The sequence below is a fragment of the Silurus aristotelis genome, assembly GCF_946808225.1.
Source record: "Silurus aristotelis genome assembly, chromosome: 19".
Lineage (NCBI taxonomy): Eukaryota > Metazoa > Chordata > Actinopteri > Siluriformes > Siluridae > Silurus > Silurus aristotelis.
Window position 1 is genome coordinate 5,765,581 of NC_139592.1, and position 22,229 is coordinate 5,787,809.

The 22,229-nt window shown below is 36.9% G+C and overlaps 2 protein-coding genes across 2 annotated transcripts; one reads left to right on the plus strand and one right to left on the minus strand.

The window, feature by feature from the left end:
* The first annotated feature begins 4,009 nt into the window (after nucleotides 1-4,009).
* Nucleotides 4,010-7,633, plus strand: tac3a (tachykinin precursor 3a). The gene is made up of 7 exons (XM_083570298.1): nucleotides 4,010-4,183; nucleotides 5,489-5,621; nucleotides 5,720-5,819; nucleotides 6,364-6,396; nucleotides 6,481-6,534; nucleotides 6,720-6,789; nucleotides 6,872-7,633. Exons 1-7 carry the CDS (start codon nucleotides 4,050-4,052, stop codon nucleotides 6,888-6,890), a joined length of 543 nt encoding a protein of 180 aa, XP_083426424.1. The 5' UTR covers nucleotides 4,010-4,049; the 3' UTR covers nucleotides 6,891-7,633.
* A 246-nt stretch (nucleotides 7,634-7,879) lies between these two features.
* Nucleotides 7,880-15,563, minus strand: c1galt1la (core 1 synthase, glycoprotein-N-acetylgalactosamine 3-beta-galactosyltransferase 1, like a). Its single transcript, XM_083570297.1, has 5 exons — nucleotides 15,357-15,563; nucleotides 14,874-14,937; nucleotides 11,458-11,699; nucleotides 10,566-11,230; nucleotides 7,880-9,435 (listed from the first exon to the last, which is right to left on the minus strand). Exons 3-5 carry the CDS (start codon nucleotides 11,660-11,662, stop codon nucleotides 9,073-9,075), a joined length of 1,233 nt encoding a protein of 410 aa, XP_083426423.1. The 5' UTR covers nucleotides 11,663-11,699; nucleotides 14,874-14,937; nucleotides 15,357-15,563; the 3' UTR covers nucleotides 7,880-9,072.
* Between the last annotated feature and the right edge of the window lie 6,666 nt (nucleotides 15,564-22,229).

The window sequence follows — 22,229 nt, forward strand, 5'->3', positions numbered from 1 at the left end:
AAAGAATACACCCATGATGTGTCTGCTCAGAGACGGGTTTTGAGTTCTGACACTTCTCTATACTTTTCTATCAACATCCTCAAAGCAAATATCGCATCTGTAGTGCTCTTCCTAAAATAAAATCATACTTTTGCTCACAGATGGTCACCTCTTCTTTCAGCCTGGCTTCCACTACTCTTTTCTATAACTTCATATTGTGACTGATCAACTTTATTCCCCTGTAGTTACTGCAGGTCTGCACACTACCATCCTACAGACCACCATCCGATGCCTTCTAGCTACACTGTCCCCCACCAACACCTTACAGTCTCCAATCTCCTTCAGGTTGCATCTCCTACATAGAATATAATCCACCTGTGTGCACCTTCCTCTGCTCTTATACGTCAAACTATGCTCCTCCTTCTTCTTAAAATACGTATTCACCACTGAATCTCTCACCATCTGCCCTTCCACATTCCTCTCCTTAAGGCCATACCTACCCATCACCTCCTCATCACCTCTGTTCCCTTCACCAACATGCCCATTAAAGTCAGCCCCAATCACCAATCTTTTTTTCCTATGTACACTCTCCACCACTTCATCTAATTTACTTCAAAATTTTTCCTTCTCCTTCATCTCACAGCCCACTTGTGGAGCATAAGCACTGATGACATTTATCATCACCTCTTCAACTTCCAGCTTCACATTCATCAATCTATCAGATACTTTCTTCACCGCCACTACACTCTTACTGTACTCTTTCTTCAGGATCACCCCCTGCACCATTTCTCTTTCTATTTACACCATGAAAGAACAGTTTAAACCCCCCTCCAATGTTCCTGCCCTTTCTCTCTTCTCCTGAACACACATCATATCTACCTTTCTCTGCTCCATCATATCAGCTAACTCTCTCCCTTTACCAGTCATAGTACCAACATTTAAAATTCCAATCCAAACCACCAATTTCCTACACTTCTCCTTTCCTGCTGTCTCTGTAGACGTATTTCTCCTCTCCATCTCCTCCTTCGGCCAACAGTAGCCCAATTTCCACCGATACCCTGTTGGCTAACAATACCTGTGGCAGTTGTTGGTAACCCGGGCCTCGACCAATCCAGTATGAAATTCTGGTTTGTGATCCGAATATTTGATTTGGCACATGTCTTATGCTGGATGCCCTTCCAACGCAACATTCCCTATTTATCTGGGCTTGGGACCTGCACCAAGAGTGCACTGGCTTGTGCAGTCCTAATGGCTGGGTTAGAATATGACTATATACTCATATAGAACTACAATTAAGTATAGATACACTTATATGGGCAAACATTTGATAACACATGACCATAAGATTGGTAGGTGCTTTTTGAAAAAATTAAAAAAATGTATGCATTGAGTCTCCATTTACTGTTATAACAATCTCCACTCTTCTGGGCAGATGCTTCACTAGATTTCAGAGTGTGCTTGTGGAGACCTGTGCTCATTCAGCCAAAAGAAATTTTCATAATCTGTACTTTGGTGTATCTTTTTTTGTTCTGTTTAAAAATAGTTAGTAAATAAATCTTAAGTTTTTTTGAACATGGTTTGTTAACTTATCAAATGCTCTTCTAACCATTTTTTGAGATTTTATGTTCATCATTTAATTTACATGCTGTGTGCTTAGCTGTTGTTCTGATGCTGCATAAAACCTTGCTATAATGCTTGTAATTTTTTTGCATAATGAGTCACTGAGCAGTTTATCTCTTTCAAGAGTTAAAAAATATTTCCTGTAAGCCACACAGACCGGAATAAGAGGATCCATAAAAGAAATGAAAATCAAAATGGTCTGACAGGCTCTTTATGATTGCTGTCATAGGTACTTATCTGTAAATTTTTCAGCCATGAGAATACTCCTACAAGGGACCTTTGAACACGTAGTGTTATAGAGCTAGTCATTTTCACCACAGGAAGTATGCCTGGGCTTTTCAAAGCTATTACACTGCTTTCTACTCAAGTGTGGACTCATTCCAGTCAAACTGCACTTGTTGCATGGACTTCAACTCATTGAAGAAGTTGAATTGTTTCTTTAAAATTGGAACTATCCCATTTCACAAACTTCTGCAACGTTTTTGTAGTTGATGGCAATGACAGTGATGATGATAAGTTTAGTGTGGGTGGTCACTAATCTCTCCATTAATCGTCTGTGCATCAATGCTAACCAGTCAGCGCACCCCCCCCTCCCTCCCTCTTTAAGAAGCTCATGTAGGTTGTAAGACACTTCTGCCATGGCTATCTATGTAATTACTTCCTTGCGAGATTACGTTCTAGCCAATGGCTCTGTCAATTAGGCAGCCAGGCGGAAAAAAGGACAATAAGGCCCTACTTAGCAAAAACGAAGAGTTCAAACAGATTATGTCAACAAAGATGCCATTTTAGTATGCTGAACCCTCTCATGCAAAGGTGTACATACTGTAAAATAAAATGCCAACTAGACTTTTGTTCATTTTACTGTGAAAATGCTTTACAAGAAGTGCATTAACAATACATAGGATTTAACCAACACCCTATAGTATTTATTGAGCAAAGTTTTTACTGATCATTTGTTGTTTGTTTTATTTTGGAAGTAAATATCCAAAATTACAACTTACTACAAAAAACCTACTAAAAGAATGATCTGTTGGTTTTGAACATTCACCCTGTTTGCAGAGATGTCATCTAATTGTGTTTGGTTCAGACGTAGTAACTTCCTACAGCTTTATTTTCCACTGATAAAATCCTTTCAAGTCAACTTCCTCACTTGATTCATCCAAGGCAAACATCCAGAGGTCATATATGTTCCTGACAATTACTCCTACATTGATTAAGTATAGAAAAAAAGGTAATTATTAAATGTCATGGCTTAAAGTGGCTTAAACATTTTTTGCAATCTTTTTTAGAAAAAAAATAGTTTTTAATAATTCTTTGGATAGTTAATCGTTTTCAGCTTTAAAAATATCTATTTTTACATGTACATGGTATTCTCTCTCACAGGGTTTTAATATAAAATCCTTTAACGTTTCTCTTGAGAACCTTCAAAGCAGAGGGCCCCAAATCAATGGAGAAATTATTTAACTAGTTACATTTGAAATTGGAATTTGATATTGACTTTAACCTGATTTTCTCATCTTAATTTCAGCATGGTTTAAATTTGTGGATCTTACTGAAGATCACAAAATTGATAAAAATAAATAAATAAAAAAAAATCAAACAAAAAAGTAAACATAAACATAAACCTGTTGTAATGAAGGTGATTGCAGTGAGTAGGATTCAATGAATTCACTTGTATAATTAGCATGGGTTAATTCCTGTGTGTTGTTTCATGCATTTGCTTGTGCATTCTTCCTCTGGTTGCTGGTTGCAAAAAAAAATATTTAAAATTAGTATAAATGAGTAGTGTGTTTCATATTGTGTGTGCATGTTGCCCTATCCAAAGTGAACACCTTCGTCATACCTAGGGTTCCTGGGATAGATACCAGATTCACCAAGACAGTGACAAGGATAAAGCAGTTACTTACTATCAGTGTGTTTCTATAAAATATAACAATGTTAAGAGATGATAAGAGGCTGTGCAGTTATTAGGCTATAAATCATTGATGACTAGTCACAGCTAGGAGTCTTGCTGTTCAAACTGTCACACATTATAATATTTCCTGTACATAAGACTAGTAATGGTTTAGGTTTTGTCAGGATGTTTATAATATTTATTGCGGCTTCTATTCAAATGACACTTTTTTGCAATATATAAGTATTAGGCCAATTACAATGATAAAGTTATATCAAAACATAGACATATATTGCAGTCGGAAGTTCTGTTTCAAAGTTAAAATTAGCACTGCAAGTCATGATTTTATAGATGCAATTATTATTTTTTTTTAAATTAGGGGGCTGTTTCTCTAGTCTCGATATGACGTCAGTGGGTGACCAAAGCGCGCGCTGCGGGGTTTGCTTTTTTTGGAACGCCCTCGCACACTGTGATGTCAGGGTCTTCATTTGCGTTACACAGAGGGTATATAACCACAGACCACATCTGTACAGGCACTGCTGATTGGACTTAGCTGATGCAGCGATCATTTATGCAAACATCTGCTGACAGGATATCGAGGCTCAGCTTTAATCGACAGCACCTCTTCGAACGCATCCAAGTGACTCCTCGGTGCGCCTCACCTGTGCTTCAGACGCTTTATCAGCTCAGGTAAGTGCACAATCGAAAATGCGTTATAATCACGTGGTTTTGACTCTAAACCAATGTATTTCTTTCCCAACCTCCACTTTATACATTTAACTTGATCACAGCGATCCAGAACGCACAGGAGGTGAAACGCACCAAATAATGCAATATTAGTTCCATCTCCAAAGTAATAGACTCAATCCGGAACTAGATGTCAATATTAGATGAAAAAAAAAACATTAAAATATTGTATATAACATTCATCTAATTTGCATCTTAATTAATGAGCCTTATACGCCTCCATCGTAAACCTTTCCATTACGCACAAACAGACATCAAGATATTAGAGCATATTTGGATATCTTTTCTCATATTTTTAGGATCATACGTGAACTATGTTACACCAATTTGTTCAATCCTATGTATGTTCTCCTGCTATGGATCCCAACCACTGGCGTATAATCACGAGCTGATCACCAGGATCCCTCCCGACTTCCACATCTTTACGCATCCGCTCGCGTGGCGTGATTTATTCCTACATACGCAATTTTTATGTATATTTTCATGTTTACCTGAAAAATGCACAATCTGATCCGTCACAAGTTTAAAATCCTTCAACTGCATGTAGATAATCGTTTATACATGGAAACCAGTTATACGCGCAAAACATGACTCTCGCGACCCTCAGGAAAAATAATCGAAATAATATTGCATATAATAATATAATATACAAAAGAATAAAAACATTAATAGAATACATAATATTCCTTATTGAGAAAAGGCAGGTTTGGCAGATTGAATTGTTCTGTGTTATTAAGTGTCATTAAGGATAATTCAATGCCTTTCAGTGGGTTCTTTGCATTTTTAAGAGTTAATGGCTTCTGAAAACGGTCCAGGTGTTGGATTTTAGAGCATCCCAGCCCTTTTTTCTTTCTAAAACTGGAAACCAAGATGTCCTGGTACCAGCCTGAATGTAACTTTTGAAAGGTGACTTTTTATTAAAAAAACAATATTCAAGAATTCTTAATGGCACCTTAAGAAAATAATGTATTGGCCAATCTGGTGTGTGTGTGTGTGTGTGTGTGTGTGTGTGTGTGTGTGTGTGTGTGTGTGTGTGTGTGTGAGAGAGAGAGAGAGAGAGAGAGAGAGAGAGAGAGAGAGAGAGAGAGAGAGAGAGATGCTGTGCTACAAGACCTGTATGGTTTACACTTTACGCATAGAATAGACAGGAGGTGAACTGTAATGCACTGCATTTTGCTTTCTTTTATTCCTTTATAGAGTTATCACAGTATTAACAACAGAGAACTTTGTTGTTTATTCTTTCCTCAGACTGCGTGTGTGTGTGTGTATGTGTGTACAAATGTACCGAGGCTTGCTGTTAGTGTTCCTCATCCTTGTGGTTGAGACTCGGCTCAGTGAGTCGAGCTGCTCGGAACAGGAGACGCAGAGAGAGACCTCGGATGTAAGTGATATATATTAAAGTAATCTTGAACGTGTTTTTCTCTGGTTTCTTTATTTTTGACGAGTCTATCATGTTCTCCACTGCTATTTTGCGCGCAGGAGAGTTCAAGTGTCCAACTCGCAGCTCGTAACTTGCTCAAGCGGTATCACGACATAGACTACGACAGTTTTGTTGGACTGATGGGCCGCAGGAGCGCCGGTGAGAAAACATTTTCTTATATTCATTATGACTGGAGGGACTATTCAAGTGCACGAGATGTTTATGCTATGCTTTTTAAGTAACAAATAATAATAATAATAATAATAATAATAATAATAATAATAATAATAATAACAATAACAATAATAATAATAATAATAATGTAAACCACAAATCTAGGGGTTTTCCAGGGTTGGAGGTTTCAATGCCTCCTCCTCCTCCTGTGTGCAGAGTTTACATGATCTCCAAAATTTTGTAATCTGTAAAAAGGTGTGTGTGTGTGTGTGTGTGTGTGTGTGTGTGTGTGTGTGTGTGTGTGTGTGTGTGTGTGTAAATGGACCATCCAGGATTTCCCCCACATTTTGCCCTGTGTTTGTGATCCTGTGTTGGATAACTGTTAAAAAAATTTGAGGAAAAAAAAAATAATACTGTAAACCAATACACAAAACAACCCAAATCCTGCTTACCAGTTCTTTTTCTAATGTGATTAAGAAAATTATTAAACTAATTGTGAAAATCTCACTGTCCTATTTTTTTTTTTCAGATGCTGCAGGTGATGAGCAGACCCAGCGTAAAAGTAAAAGCATCCTTCTTTCTAATTTCTGCTCATTCTAAAATCCACATAAATGATCTCATTTTAAGCTTAATGGTTCAATTTCAGGAGAAATGCACGACATCTTTGTGGGCCTAATGGGACGGCGAAACAGCGAAGATGGTAAGAGTAAATTTGAGTCCTAATATTTGTATTTTTTGTATTTTCCTGGTGAATGCATAGCCAAATCCCCAGTACTGAATTAACATGTGTAAGTCCATCTGGGTTTGTGCATTGTTAAATCAAACCTGGGGGTTTTCAAAATTTTAATTCCAATCATCTCAGACATGCTGTATTTACACTGTCAGATGCTGAACGTCCATGGAGAAAAGACTACCAAGAACCACGTGGCCTGTTCTTCAACAAGTGCAGACTGAGGTTAGTATTGTACCTGGCCTTGAATACTGCAACACACTCAAATATTATTGCAAATTAAAGCCATTCATGGTTTTAATTGCAGGTTTCGTCGTGGGGTGTAGGCACAAAAAAAATCCTCTGGATCAACTCGGCCATTCTCAAAGGATGTACGTCTTTTCATTACACACACTTTGCAAAAAAAAAAAAAAAAAGAAATTGAGTCAAATAATTACACAATGCCAATTATTCTAAAATGACATTTGTCAAAGGATGATGATTTATGTTGAACTGCAATTAGAATTTACATAGATTTGTATATACCAGTAGCAGTATATAAATCTCTAGAAACACCATCTTTATCTGACTATGTTTATTTACCACATTAACTTTTTAATGTAAAAACAAAACATGATTTTTGTAAATAAATGTATTATTTAATTAAGCTCATCATTGATATACAAATACAGTATGTCGAAATACATGGATTATATTTAAAGCTCTAAAGCCTCCAACAGCCTTCTAGCAGCCCAAGAATGGAGTGTGTAGTGTAATTTGGGTAATTCTGCAAGCTCCATGGTATGTGCTACATTTTAATATTTCATATGAGGCCTAATGTATATAACAGACCTTCAGAAAAGGATAAAAATACAATTAAAATCAATACAATAAATATCATTTGCATGACATTAGATATAGATGAAACGCTCATGGCCGTCTACAATCTGTTTGTGAGCAACAGGAAGACTTTCTTATGCACCTTTTGACAGGAGCCATAAAAATTGATGTTAAATGACGCTGATGTGTAGAAATACTCCGTTTAACGTGGTGTGATGTTAAAAAAAATAAATGGAGACTGACATTTTTATTTCTCTCCATCCACATCCAGTCATTATCAGATGCAATACACTTCATAAGTAGATTTTTGGTGAATTAATTAAGGGGGGAATAAGGGCACAAAAAAACCCCCAAAACAAAACAAAAAAAAAAAAAACAACAGGGTGGAATGTCCAAAATCATTTCTTGAAGAGCTCGTTCATATGCGTGTTGTGATAAATGTAGAAATATGAACAAACAGAGAAAGAACTTTCAAAGATTCACTAAAACTCAGGTGTAGTAGAATTTTGTAAGCTTTATTATGTGGTAAAATAGTTTCTTTGCCACAAGACTCTCAAAAAAAAAATCACAAACACTAGCAGAATTAAGGAAATCAAGAGCAGGAATTCATCATCCCATCATCCTCGGGAGCAAACTTACAGTACCTCAGAATTAGGAAATCGATCCTGAACATTGATATGTCAGCAGTCAGTCTTCATTACTAAGTACAAAAATAGTTCAGTTGCTTTAAATCATAATAATAGTGTATGGTGAGGCAGCATGTCCAGGTACTACATTATCACCATTATCATTAGCATCACCTTCATTTACTCAAGCCTATTACCTAGCAATACCACAGAGCAAAATATAAACATAGGACACAGGAGATGAATGAAACACAGACACCTAATGAGTATCTGAATAATTATCTCCTGCAAAAGATACCATCAACTGTCCACTGGGGTAAACGAGACTCTTGAACAGTGATGGCGAATGCGTTTCTGTTCAGAGCGTCAACGTTGCAAGGTCTACCTGGCTAAAATGCAATTAAAATTTTAATTAAAATAAAAGTGAACTAGTCTACACCTATGGGACTTTAGAATGCCTTGGAGTGACTGCATGAGATTATAGGAAAACCACTGACAGGATACCTACTGGATGCCAAGTTACTGTTACTGGTCCACAGTTAATTGATTTCCTATGCCAGCACACTGTATGTGCATGAGTAATTTATTCCTCTTATTTCACAGCACCTTTTTACTATGATTTCCTTTTTTTTTAATAAACATATCTTTCATCTGTTTAAAGGTATATATAACAAATTCCTTACAACATACGTTTGTGCAGCTATACATACATAATATCCAATTCCTGAACACTCTCCTGTTCTAGAAAAACCTAGTAACTGTAAGAAAGTGCTGACAGTGGAGACTCCTATAAATGGTCCATAATACTGTTCACAGTAAACTTTCAGTGTCTGGGGGAATTATCTGTAACTACAGAAACAATAATATTCACATGAGCGCATTAATATAAACCTGTAATTTGAACTCGAAAATAAACACCTGAACAATCTTAATTAAGTATTTAATCATTGCTGTGACATTTATTTAAATAAACCGTTTTGATCTCCTTTAGCTTCTTTATGCTGCAGTGTACCACCAAGAACACTTACATTACATTGATTTCTCTACATAATACTCTACATCTTTAGCTCCCTGATATTGATTTTTTACTTTCCTTTATGGTTGCATTGCTGCTATTTGTTGGCCTATTCTGCTGAACTGTTTTTTGAGCCGAGTCCCCTTCATTATTCTCCTTTCGTTCTGGCTTTGCCTGGATCGGTGGCAGCAGGTTGGATGCATTTGGTTGTTCTGCTACATCCTGTGATGTTTTCACAGTGACCAGGTTCTCAGTGTTGAATGTTGTGCCGACTAGAGACGAATCTGGAGGCCGGTAGCGGTACTGGTAGCCATAAGGCCGCAGGTGGTACGCGTAGTACTCAAGAATGTACATTAGCTCAGCGTCCACATAATGGAAGGACACAGCGAGATCAGAGCAACACCGTGGACCCTGTGAACAGACATGACTCATAATTATTCCAAGATTTTCACAAATAACACATTCATATAAAGTATTAGCAATCACAACAATGAGACACAGTATGATATAGCACAGCAATGCTGAATCGTCAAATCTAAATAGTTAGAAAGTGATTGATTTTCTGAAACAACAGCTGTAACAACTGTGCTGCCCTGGAAAGCAAATCACATGTTTATATCAATGCACTGCATCCAAGACATTCTAAAGTGTCAAGTTACACAGGGCAAAACCTTCTGCAAGGAAATTTTTTCAAAAAAGTCTCAAGTGTCAGAACTTTTATACGTCACTTAGTTTTCGGTTACAGAAGAATTTCCAGTTTAAAGCACTTTTCTGCCTTGTCAAGCTGTTGGTTTGTATTACTGAGGACATTCCATAACTGTAAACATAACTATAAATGGCTAAAAAGAACAATGTGTAATTCTTTCACTGGTGTGCTATATGAAGATTGCAACACATCGGTACATGTGTTATAAGAAAATAATTCCTGACTAATTATTTTTCTGCAACAGCAACTCCAAATGTGTTCATTACACATCACGTTATTGTTATTAATCATTCCTCCAATCTCATTTTTTAGGACAGTAATTGTCATTTTATTTCCAGAGTTACATTATTTTTTTTTTTAAACTGCAAGTCGGTTCACAATAGGCTGGAAAATTGCATTTTTCAGATACATTAGACAATTTTTATTAACAAAAAGACAATTTGCCTCATTCTCCTTCGCTCTTAATTTCCTATTTTATATGATTGTTTATTAGAGTAGTTTGTGATTTCTGATAAAAAAATTTACAATAATCCTGAAGCTCAAGTGCTATACAAATAATGTATAGGCACTACACACTGTCACAAGTAATTCAGGCTCTGTAGCAATAATGGAGCAACACAGGTGGTCTTTCATAAAACCCTTATTTCACAGTCAGGAGCAAACATTGTAGAACAGTCATAGAAGCCAATGATGAGGGTGTGCCTAGGGGCGAACCGATTTAGAGCTTATTTCCCTTGAGCATAAAGCAACAACTTAAGTCGTAAATGTATTGAGTTTTCCCGAGCATCTGATGTGTTCATTCATGTACATTTTAAACAGGTGGTCAGAGACTTACCAGTACGATGGGATAAAAGCAGTAATTCCAGTACCAGAAGGTTTTGGAGAAAACCTGAGTGAGATGGTGCTCAGGCACAAACGGGTGGAATGTCTCACGCTCTATACTGTCTCTTGAGTCTCCTGCTTTAACGCCCATCTTCTCCAAACATTGACCCATAGCCAAGTCCTCCACTGAGGAAGTATGAGTGCACACTTTGGTGCTGAAGCCCTGCACAAATCGCCTCAGGGCCTCTTTGCTGAGCACGTATCCAGCTCCCCCACTCATGTAACCCTGCTTGACGTAGGGTTTAAATCGCTTGCCAAAGTAGATCGGATCCTCAGAGGAGTAGTTGGACAGGATCCAGCGCAAGTTGTCCACCACCACAAACGTGTCATCGTCTGCCTTGAGGAACCAGTCAGCTTCCTCGCCGTGGTTTTTCAGGGCATAATGGAAGGCTCGGATGGTCTTCCAGTAGAGCTGATCGCGTCCTTCTGATGTTTCAAGGCCCACAGTTGGGAAGTCACGGTCCTCCTTCGAGCTCATGAACAGCACTGTGTTGCAGTGGCGACTCCATGTAGCTTTCACGTGCCGTGCCTTTAACTGCAGGTTGTCAGGGCCGGTCATGACCCAGCACAGGATACGTACTTTTTTGAAAAGCTCATCTGCAACATGGCTGTCTTCTTCTGTAGAGAAACATAGGGGAAATACACTCAGTAATGCAGTATATAAAAAAATATGATTTAATTCATGTTTGGGAAGACATCTAGCTCACTATTAAAAAACAATCAATTATGTATGATGTAATACCAGATATCAAAAGTTACAACTTACCCTAGATTTACACTAACTAACGAGCTACCTAACATGGAAAATGTCATATGTATAGCCCAGTGTGGTCACACTTACACACCTGAATGATGAGGGTGATTCAGGTTGATGACAGCAGGAAGTTCCACCTTCCAGCTCACATTGTTGCTGCTCAGCTTACCCTGCTGTGCACCGTGCCACTGACTGGATCTTTTTTCGTACCGTGCCTCCTTCAGAAAGAAGTAAATGGTGCAGCAGCCTACCAGAAAACCCAGGGCAAATGCAGGCCTGGCGCTCACTGCTTTCATGGCAACCTCTTCACAGTCAGCAACAATCACGCAAGGGCTGTACAGAAAAAGAACTGATGGTTTGAGGATATTTATATTTAGTTGTTTGACCATATTTGTGCACTATTCATAATATTTATGGACATTCAGCATTATAGTACAGCAGGTCATGTAGTTTCCCCGCTTCTAGGCTCTTGTGGGATCAAATATGCAATAAAGATGTAACCATTATGAAAAACTGTATTGTGGCCTAAAGACTTTTGCACACCCACAGTACTGATTACTCGAATGGATAAAATACTGCCATCCCTATTGGGCAACTCTCTAAGTTATGCAAAACTTTACAGCCAACGAAGCATGCTTTTAAACAAATCTGTGCTGTCAATCAATATCACAAGGATTTATTCCTTCCCTGAGTGTTGGTTTTTGAGAGTTTACATATATATTAAATTTTTTAAGATCGCCAAAGCCTATTCAACAAGTAAAAAGAAAAAAAAGAAGGCACTAATAAAAAACAATTTAAAAAATACTCTGGATTTGTGTTCAGCACCACAAACAAAGATCCACATGCTGTAAGCAACCTATTAAGTACCTTAAAGTTATTTTTATATAAAACTCATCCAAGGGGCAAGGAACGGCTGGCAACTGATGAAGAATTTAAGAGTCTTTTTCTGAGATGGCATCCATCTGTCACACTTAACTTCATCACTGCTTATCCAGAAAGATTCCACTACACTACATAAGCCAGAGATTTCACTTCAGAATTAAATTTGAAAATTATATAAAATGTTTAATAAATCATTAATTAAACATCTTGCAAAACTTGCATTAATGTCACTTGGGACCTTATTGTAAAAGGACTGACATTATACTTCTATATGTTATACTTGAAATGTAAACAAATAGATTCAGGTTTTGGTGGAAAACCTGTTGACTGTGTACAAAATACGGAAAAAAGCTTTAAGATGCCCGAGGGTCCTATCTATATTCTATTCTTCATCAAATGTTTAGCAAATGGTGTAGGATGCTTTGAACTAGCTTGCTTTGAAACAAACCTACTCCAGCATGACAATACCACCAAGAAGGTGTGGTTTTAAGTGGAAGATCATGAGTGTCAACTCTATTGGACTCCATTGGGATGAATTGGAATGCTGACTGCACCCCAGGCCTCCCCACCCTACATAATTGCCTTACTTTACTACACCCTTGTGGCTAAATGACCACATCTCTCCACAGCCACATTCTAAAATCTAGTGAAACATCTTCCCAGAGGAGAAAGAAAGAAGTTAGCACATTCTGACTGACATTTTACATCAAGAATTAGAATTAATTACTCTCAATTACTCTCTAACTGATGTACTGGGGTTCCCTGGTGGTCTAGTGGTTAGGATGCGGCAGCCCGGGTTCGATTCCCGGTCAGGGATCCAACCCCAGCCATTAGGGTTGCACAAGCCAGTGCACTCTTAGTGCCAGTCCCAAGCAAAGATAAATGGGAAGGGTTGTGTTAGGAAGGGCATCCGGCGTAAAAACATGTGCCAAATCAAACATGCGGATCATGAATACAGATGAGACAGCATTATTTTAGAGAGACAGAGAGACAGAGAGACAACAATATTTTAGACAGCAACTTATCTTTCAAAAATCACATCAATCAAGTTACAAAAACAGCCTTCTTTCACCTTAGAAATATTTCTAAGCTAAGAAATATGTTATCTATATCTGATGCAGAGAAGCTCGTCCATGCGTTTATGACCTCTAGAATAGACTACTGTAATGCATTACTAGGTGGATGTCCTGCATCATTAATAAACAAGCTTCAGTTAGTTCAGAATGCCGCAGCAAGAGTTCTTACTAGGTCAAGAAAATACGATCATATAACCCCAATCTTATCGTCCCTACATTGGCTTCCTATTAAGTTTCGAATAGACTACAAACTACTGCTACTCACTTATAAAGCACTAAATGGTTTGGCTCCCATGTATCTATCCAGTCTCTTAACACGCTACAATCCGTCACGCTCCCTGAGATCTCAAAACTCTGGGCTTCTAGTAGTTCCTAGAATAGCAAAGTCCACTAAAGGCGGTAGAGCATTTTCACATTTAGCTCCTAAACTCTGGAATAGTCTTCCTGACAGTGTTCGGGGCTCAGATACACTCTCCCAGTTTAAGTGTAGATTAAAAACATATCTTTTTAGCAAAGCCTACACATAACACACATCACACACATCACATCATAACCTTGTGCTCCAGAACATCTGATCACATGCACATTATCAACTTGTGCTGTTAATATCATGAACAGCAGCTACGCTAATTCCTCTCCACTGCTTCTCTTTCTCTCCCCATCCCGAGGCATCCTGAGGTTTGGCCAGCTCCAGTCACGTCCCACCTCGTGAAGATTATGGACCTATGGATGATCATGGAGAAGTAGATGCCGAGTGTTTAAAGGCCCTGGCATGGAGAAGCTGATGCTGGATCTATGATGATCACAAATTGTTCTGTATTGTTGAAAGATTTATGACCAAACTTTTGATGTCACCCATATGGGGATGGGTTCCCCTTTGAGTCTGGTTCCTCTCGGGGTTTCTTCCTCGTATCATCTGGGGGAGTTTTTCCTTGCCACTGTCGCCACGGCTGCTCATCAGGGACAAACGCACACCATTCACCTTCACTGTTGTTTTCTGTAAAGCTGCTTTGAGACAATGTCTGTTGTGAAAAGCGCTATACAAATAAACTTGACTTGACTTGACTTGACATGATCCGCTGTGGCGACCCCTAATAGGAGAAGCCGAAAGAAAGTTACTCTCTAATTGATGTACTGCAATCTTTTGTTTAACTTGTGCCACTGACAGATTATAAAGGAACCTAATTACTAATTAAAAACTAATAAGCTCTGAAAATTACTGCATGCTTCCAACTATATTTTTTTACATTTCTAATTAAGACAATGTAAAATAAATTCAGTAAGTGATATCTACACTACAAGTTGCATAATTAAATAGCTCATGGATCTCATCAGTGTACATCTCTGTACTTATAAAATCCAGTCCAACCAGATCCCAAAAACATTTCCCCCTCAATTTCCTTCTCTGGCTCCTTGGTCTACAATATCGACAATAGTATAGCTTCAGGCTTTAGAAAACTTGATCACAGTGAAACAGTGCAAGATTTAAGCAAGGATCAAGTGCATTTAATCTGTTAACCTTGACTGACTACAAAATCTTAGTAACTACCTTAGATCCCAGATCAGGACATCTGCTTCCTGCTTCAAGTCATCATCTATTTATGATTTGGAGTCTGGATAGAAACAACAACAATTAAATAAAAAATAAAAATAGATAAGATGAATGTTATAAACGTGCTATAAATATTATACATTTATGATCTAAATTTTTTTTCTGTTTGTTTGTTCCCTGTGATAATTCAGCATATTTAGAAACTTGATATATATATATATATATATATATATATATATATATATATATATATATATATATATACATATACATACATACATACATACATACATACATACATACACACACTAATACTGACTCCTCTATTTCAATCTTTTTTAGATATGAAAAATACAGTAACTGATAATGTGAATGAAACTACACTACTGGTTGCGTATTTATAATCTCGATAAATGGTTTGCTGCAATCACTCAAAAGCATATATACTTATATACTTTTTAAATATACTGTTAACGTTACCCATTAATACAACTGATCAGCTGATCTTCGGTTTCCTGCTGAAACTTCAACGTGTTAGCTCCTCGCTGTCCTTCTCGCTAAAATATTACTCACTATGTGTCTCTGATACCGCTAGCTGAAACCGGGCATGTTGGTGTTCGAGGCCTCCTTTGTGTAATTTCATTCACGCGTTTACTTCCCACCAGCTGCACGGCTCGCCGAGGGATTCTATTGGAGGAGCGGAAATGGAAGGCCCGCCCACATACGGAAGTCCGTTCAGCACGTAGGATAATTAAACGCGTCAGCACGTTTCTCGGAATGCGAAAAGTCGGAATGGAATAGCAAATAAGTATATATATTGCACATTTATAAATATGCGTTTGTAATTTTAGTTGTAGTCAATTTTTTTTTTTTTATTACATATCCGCTGCATAAACGCGGAAGTAAGATGGGTTAATCATAGCCCCCCGGTCTCATCCGGGTATTTTGGGGTGAGCGAACCTTTAAAGCTCTTATTACATAAAGGACTTCCCCAGCGCATTGACTGATGTCTTCACCCTGATTCTTTAGTCAGATTTAAAAAAATATTTACACAGTACAATTTTTATATATGAACCAGGGCGGAATAAAGCAGAGAGAGGGTCTTTATAGCATGGATACTCGGGCGCGTCATACGCGGAAGCAGTTTTGTCATTGTAACACGTGATGCAGGACTACACTACACTATACTATACTGTACATGCTCCACTTGTCTCAAAATGAAAATAATTTGACGCTAACAATAAACACGAATAAATCATTAAATTGAACTGAGCGAAATTGGACACTGACGTAAATGTCATGTGTTAGAGAGAGAAGGCTGTCGCACAATTTGGTCTCTTCTAAATGTAAACCATAAATTAATAGTTTTCAAGGTTTTGATACTCTAATCAACATGGGTGTGGATGCTTTATGCAAATGTACGTTTATTCTTAGTCAAACCACACTCAACATAGAGCATGAAAACTAAATATTCTTGTAAATGTTTGATAGTAATTGTGTTTTAATCGAAGTAAATCATCAGGAACATAAACAGAACTTTTGCTATGTTTCCACACGGACGGTTTTAATTATTGGATGTGTGCATCATGGCGGATTTTGGTGCTTGATTTGCAAGATTTGTTTATTGATTAAAAAATATTTTTCGGTGGAGTTTTTTTTTTCATTTTGTATATCTAAATAAGAAAAGGACATCTTTTATATTTATAAATGTAAATGTAATGTGTAATCTGGCTTCAAATCCAGCTCCCTCACATAGGATAAAAAGTTACAGAAAGTAAAAAAAAAAATAATAATAATAATTTAGTTGATCAAACTGAACACACCTAACAACATTTGTTATTTATATTAAACTATGTTAACCACGGGAGCAGTTTCGGATACAACATTTTTTAAATCTTTTATCTCATTGTTTAAAAAAACCTACAGTATATAGCAGGCATGGGCAGGGTGGTTCCTTCACCACTGGCCAGGTGTTACAGCCCAATTATATATATTTTTTTTTTTAAATGCATGTACCCCGGATGGCTGCAGCATGTAACTTGTCTTTTAATAAAGGCCTTTGTGCATGTCTTCATCACATGTCTTCACAGTTATTGATTACCAACTCTACCTTTTTTTTTAATTATCAGATAGACAGGGATGTTTTGACTAAACCGTTCCATGTAATGTCATGTTTCATTCTCAAGGCGTATTCCAAAGATGCAAGTGAGAATGTGCATAATCTACGCACACACTTAGTCATGCAACCAATAAACCAGTTTGGTTCTTGTACTGTACTTCATATTTAGGACTAATAGGTACAATAATAACTCACCTAAAAAAACACAAGTCATAAAAAATAAACAAGATCACACTGATTAAGAGTTTAAGGACACTTAAGGGATTACACTCAAACAACAAATGTAAGCCTTGTTGATCTTACAGAAAACAATAAATTCTAAGTCTTTATAGCTGAGAGGATCTGGCTGTTTCCGGATATAAAGCATTGCAAGGCAACTGAAAATCACAGTGAGGAAAATAAGTATTTGAACACCCTACTATTTTGCAAGTTCTCCCAACTAAGAAATCATGGTGGGGTCTGAAATTGTCATCGTAGGTGCATATCCACTGTGAGAGACATAATCTAAAAAAAAAAATCCAGAAAATTTTTTTAACCATTTATTTGTATGATACAGCTGCAAATAAGTATTTGAACACCTGTCTATCAGCTAGAATTCTGACCCTCAAAGACCTGTTAGTCTGCCTTTAAAATGTCAACGTCCACTACATTTATTATCCTAAATTAGATGCACCTGTTTGAGGTCGTTAGCTGCATAAAGACACCTGTCCACCCCATACTGCTGCCCCCGTGACGGATAAGCGGGAGAAAATTACATGACATATATATATATATATATATATATATATATATATATATATATATATATATATATATATATATATATATATATATATATATATAAATATATATATATATATATATATATATATATATATATATATATATATATATATATATATAAAACACATTCAGAAATCAAGCATTAATGTAAATGGTAGCTGGTAGAAAGTTAGACCTACCTGGATAGCAAGGCTGTGATAATGAACCTCTGACACTAGATCACTATTGCCTTATACTTATGTTCTTTGTCTTTGTATTTGCTTTGCTTTCCCAAAGGTATGCAAATATTTGCATTCAACTGTTAAGCAATCCTTACCAGGTTACATGCTGTTTCCTCCACACTGCTTGCTTCAGGTCTTGAAAAGCAAAGGACAAATATGCGTGGTTAGAGTGATTTCTCTAGTGACTTCAGGCTGTCAAATTTCAACTGCCACCAAAGGGTGACAACACGTGGCCTTTTCAATATTCTTACAGATTCATTTGCACCACCTTTATGAGGTGTGTGTGTATTTTTACTCATTGCTTTAAAATACTGGCTGTAATGAATGCAATTTCAGATCTATTCAATATTGGAAAACAATTACTAATGACATATGACAACGCCTTATGCATGTCTGACACATAAATGCTTTTTAGCAGAGGAACACCTGAAAAAAACATTAATTTTCCAGCCTTTAGATGTGTAGGTTTGGTAAGCCCTGAATCTGTGCCCCAAGATTCCCTTTCTCAACTGACAGTAGAGGAATATGCTGTGGGCTTCTGTTGTTCTATACCACCATGTATCTCAAGGTTCAGGATAATGTCTAGTCTGTGTTAATTCCCATGATTGTACAGAGTGATTATTTAAGTTTGACAGCCCTCCAATAATCTGGCCATTCTCTTCTTAACTCTTTCATCAGCAAGGTGCTTCCTCATGCAGCCTGCTCAGTATCACTGAGACCATTCCCCAATTCTTGTGTTTGATCTGAACATTAATTAAAGTGGTTTGACCTGTATCTGCATTATTTCACTGCTTTAGGTTAATAGTAATTATACTATACTGTACTAAATTAAATATTTTACTCTTCCATTTCGATTGACTACCTGGCTGATTTAAATTTTTTTCTATAGAATGCTATTTATTAGATAAGACTTTTTCCTTTATGTTTTCAGTGTTTCCTGATAGTGACACACCTGTAAGGCTGTTCAGGGCAGGTTTTTAGTCACATTTATATTTAGTTTTGCAAATAATGAGCAAACAATGAGAGTGCATTAAATACGTTGCCTCCCACAAACACTAAACTTGTTCAGATTATAAGAATTAAAACATACAATTTACGTTCAGGTGTAGGGTTTTAACTTTTAGAGCAGCCTACCCACATACATAATACCAACATAACATAGGTATGTTGGATAAACATCTGAAATTCTGCCCAACATGCTAATAAGATTATGGTGAACACATAAAGCACTTCAGTATTTTCTTTTCCATGTAGGTTACACCAAAACAACAACCTAAAAAACCTCACAAACCGGACAATATTTTCCTCATACAGTACATATTAGTTACTCAATGATTAACACCACAACTTCTTCACACATCTAATTATGTACTTTGACAGGTAATGCATATGCGTTGAGCATATAATGTATTTCTTTTTGTTATGTATAATATATTCTATTTACTTCATCCAATATTTATATAATTAACTTATTTGACAGTTACAGAGGCAAAGTTGTACCAACAACACTTATTGGCCTTAGTGAAACATTAGTAAAGATATCATTTTGCTCTACTGGTTCACTTACATAGAAGCAAGAGTAAAAAAAAGCCATGCATAGGGTAACCTATTTATAGACATATTTTGCATCCAACATACCACCATGCAGGTTGCACACTTGAATATCAGCGCACAAAAACTCACAAACAGGATAGGCTCTTTCTCATACTTGTTCGTTACTTAGTAAATAACATCATACTGTCTTTTTACATATTTAATCAAAGACTGTAAATGCATGAGTGATCTGCATATATTGTATGTCTGTGTATGAATATGAAGTACTAAATCCCTTTTGGGATTTATTTTTATGGGATTTTTGTTTGGTAAATTACAGCAGCAAAGGACCAAAAACATCCACTGCCCAGTGCACAATAGTAAAGACCCTAAGTTGCACATTAGTAAAGATTTATGGGTTTGTTTTGTGTAACACATTTTACATTCACTTTCCATAGTAAATTGCAAAAAAAAAAAGAGTAATGAAAAATCATATGCAGTTCATATTTATGGGGAAGGGTATCCAGAGCAAAAATATCCACGAACTGTTCTGAAGTAGAACGTCAAACAAAGTCCAAAAGCTAATCTGTCAGCAAATAACATAAAACAGGCAAAGGTCAGGCTTACTGAAGTTATTATGAAAGAGAGTAAAACAAGGCTCCGATTATACTGCTGAACTCTACAGTGGATTGCAGTAAGATTTCCTGAAACATGTACTGAACGAGAGATAAGCTGGTTAAACAGAATGAAATTATAGCGGCATCTCAATGACGATAGAGACCTCTAGTGGACAAAGAAGGTATATGTCCGTGTATTGATTACTCTAAACCCAATTTGTTCCTGACAGATTACAGTGTGGTAATCTGTCTAGCAATCAGGGGTGTAGATTACACTTTTTATAAAAGGTAAATTCGTCCCCCTCACTTTTTTATTGGAGAGTTGTGTTCACGACATGTTAAGGTTTTAATGGAGCAATGTATATTAATGCAGAGTGATTTAAAATTCAAAGAGACAAGATAGTCTATACATGACGTTCACGTATCCATGGCAATCAGTCACTCACTTGTCACGCGCCCTAGTTCTGTAGCTCGAGTCGCATCCGCGGTCCCGGATGCGACTCGAAAAAGTCGAGCAGTGTAAATTGGCATATTGTATCCGAATTGTTTTGCACAATGTTTAGTAACTCTGCCTGTTGCTCTTGTTGAATAATTAGCAAGTTTTAAAGGGTTTAAAGGATTCTAAAGAAAAATAGCTGCTTGGACAAACGTTCACTTTTTTCTGTGTCTTTTCCTTAAACTCTTTTATAACGTCTTTTGTTTTGTGTTATCAAAACCCTTCAAATAAGAATAAAGATAATGTTGAACTGAGATTTTCCAGCATGTTTAACTCTGTGTGTCACGGTATGAACACGGAGAGACGAGGACACGAATAGTAACATTAAAGATGTTCTTTTAATAATAAGGAGCAGGTAAATCACACATACATACAACGTAGTAAAGAAGATAACCGACAATGAGTGAAGACAGTGGTGATGAGTATAAATAGAGTCCAGGTGAAAAGACAGGTGAAGACGGGAAACAAACATGGTGGATGACGGGGTGCAAAGGATGATGGGTAATGTAGTCCGGTAAATGAGGGTAGATGACAGGGGAGACGTTACAGTATGCTGATAGGAACGATCTTTATTTTATGGGTGTGCTCTTTCATTATTGCACTAATTTAACATTTTTATGTGTTGTCAAGAATGAGCAAGAAACAGACAGTGGCACCTGGCCAGAGGGAAATAGAGGCGTTGGCCCAGGTGTGTCATTTCCTCATTCTTGTGATCCACAGTTCATTTAAAGTAAGAGGAGTGAGAACCAATAATCTCAGCAGTCTGGACTGTTCTTTGCAGTCTACTAAAAAGAGTGTTTGTTTGTGATAAATAGTTAAATGACAAATGTACAGATGTGTAGAAAAAAGAAAGAAAGAAAGAAAGAAAGAAAGAAAGAAAGAAAGAAAGAAAGAAAGAAAGAAAGAAAGAAAGAAAGAAAGATGCAACAAAGAAACCTGAGTTTTAGAATATTTTACTAATAGGATTTTTTTTTATTGTGGATTGTAACAATGGACCACATTTTTCTGTAACTATTCAGAACCCAGGGGGCGACAGAGAACAGTTTGTTTTTGATTTGCTCCCAGCTGGGAGCTGTAACTCTTTACTATTTTAAACTGTGGAACTCTTCTGAAGTGATTTTCAGGGTTTATTGTCCTTGAGGTGGCAGGCAATGGAGTTTTCGCTGTGTTTCAGCAGTTTCCAGAAAGTTTCTCTATAGTGGAGTTTAGTGTTTTTTGACTTATACTCAGGGTATAGATAAAGGAGAACAGCCAGTAATAGTCTCAATATCACAAAACCCACATAAACCTTCACGCCCTTTTAGATCAGACAGATTTGAGAGACTATGAAAGATGTAGAGGAATTAAAATGAATAGACTCCGCACCTACTGTTATGGTTTTGACAGTGGAGACTTTAGGAACCTTTAAACCTGAACGGAACAACATTGCTAAGTCACATGTGCAGAAGATTTCGATGGCGTTTTAGGGCCATTGTTTAAAGAAAAGTAACATTTAGGAATTAAATAATATTTCAAAAATGTGTAATATATTGAAATAACAACAACAACAACAACAATAATAATAACAACAGTAATAATAATAAT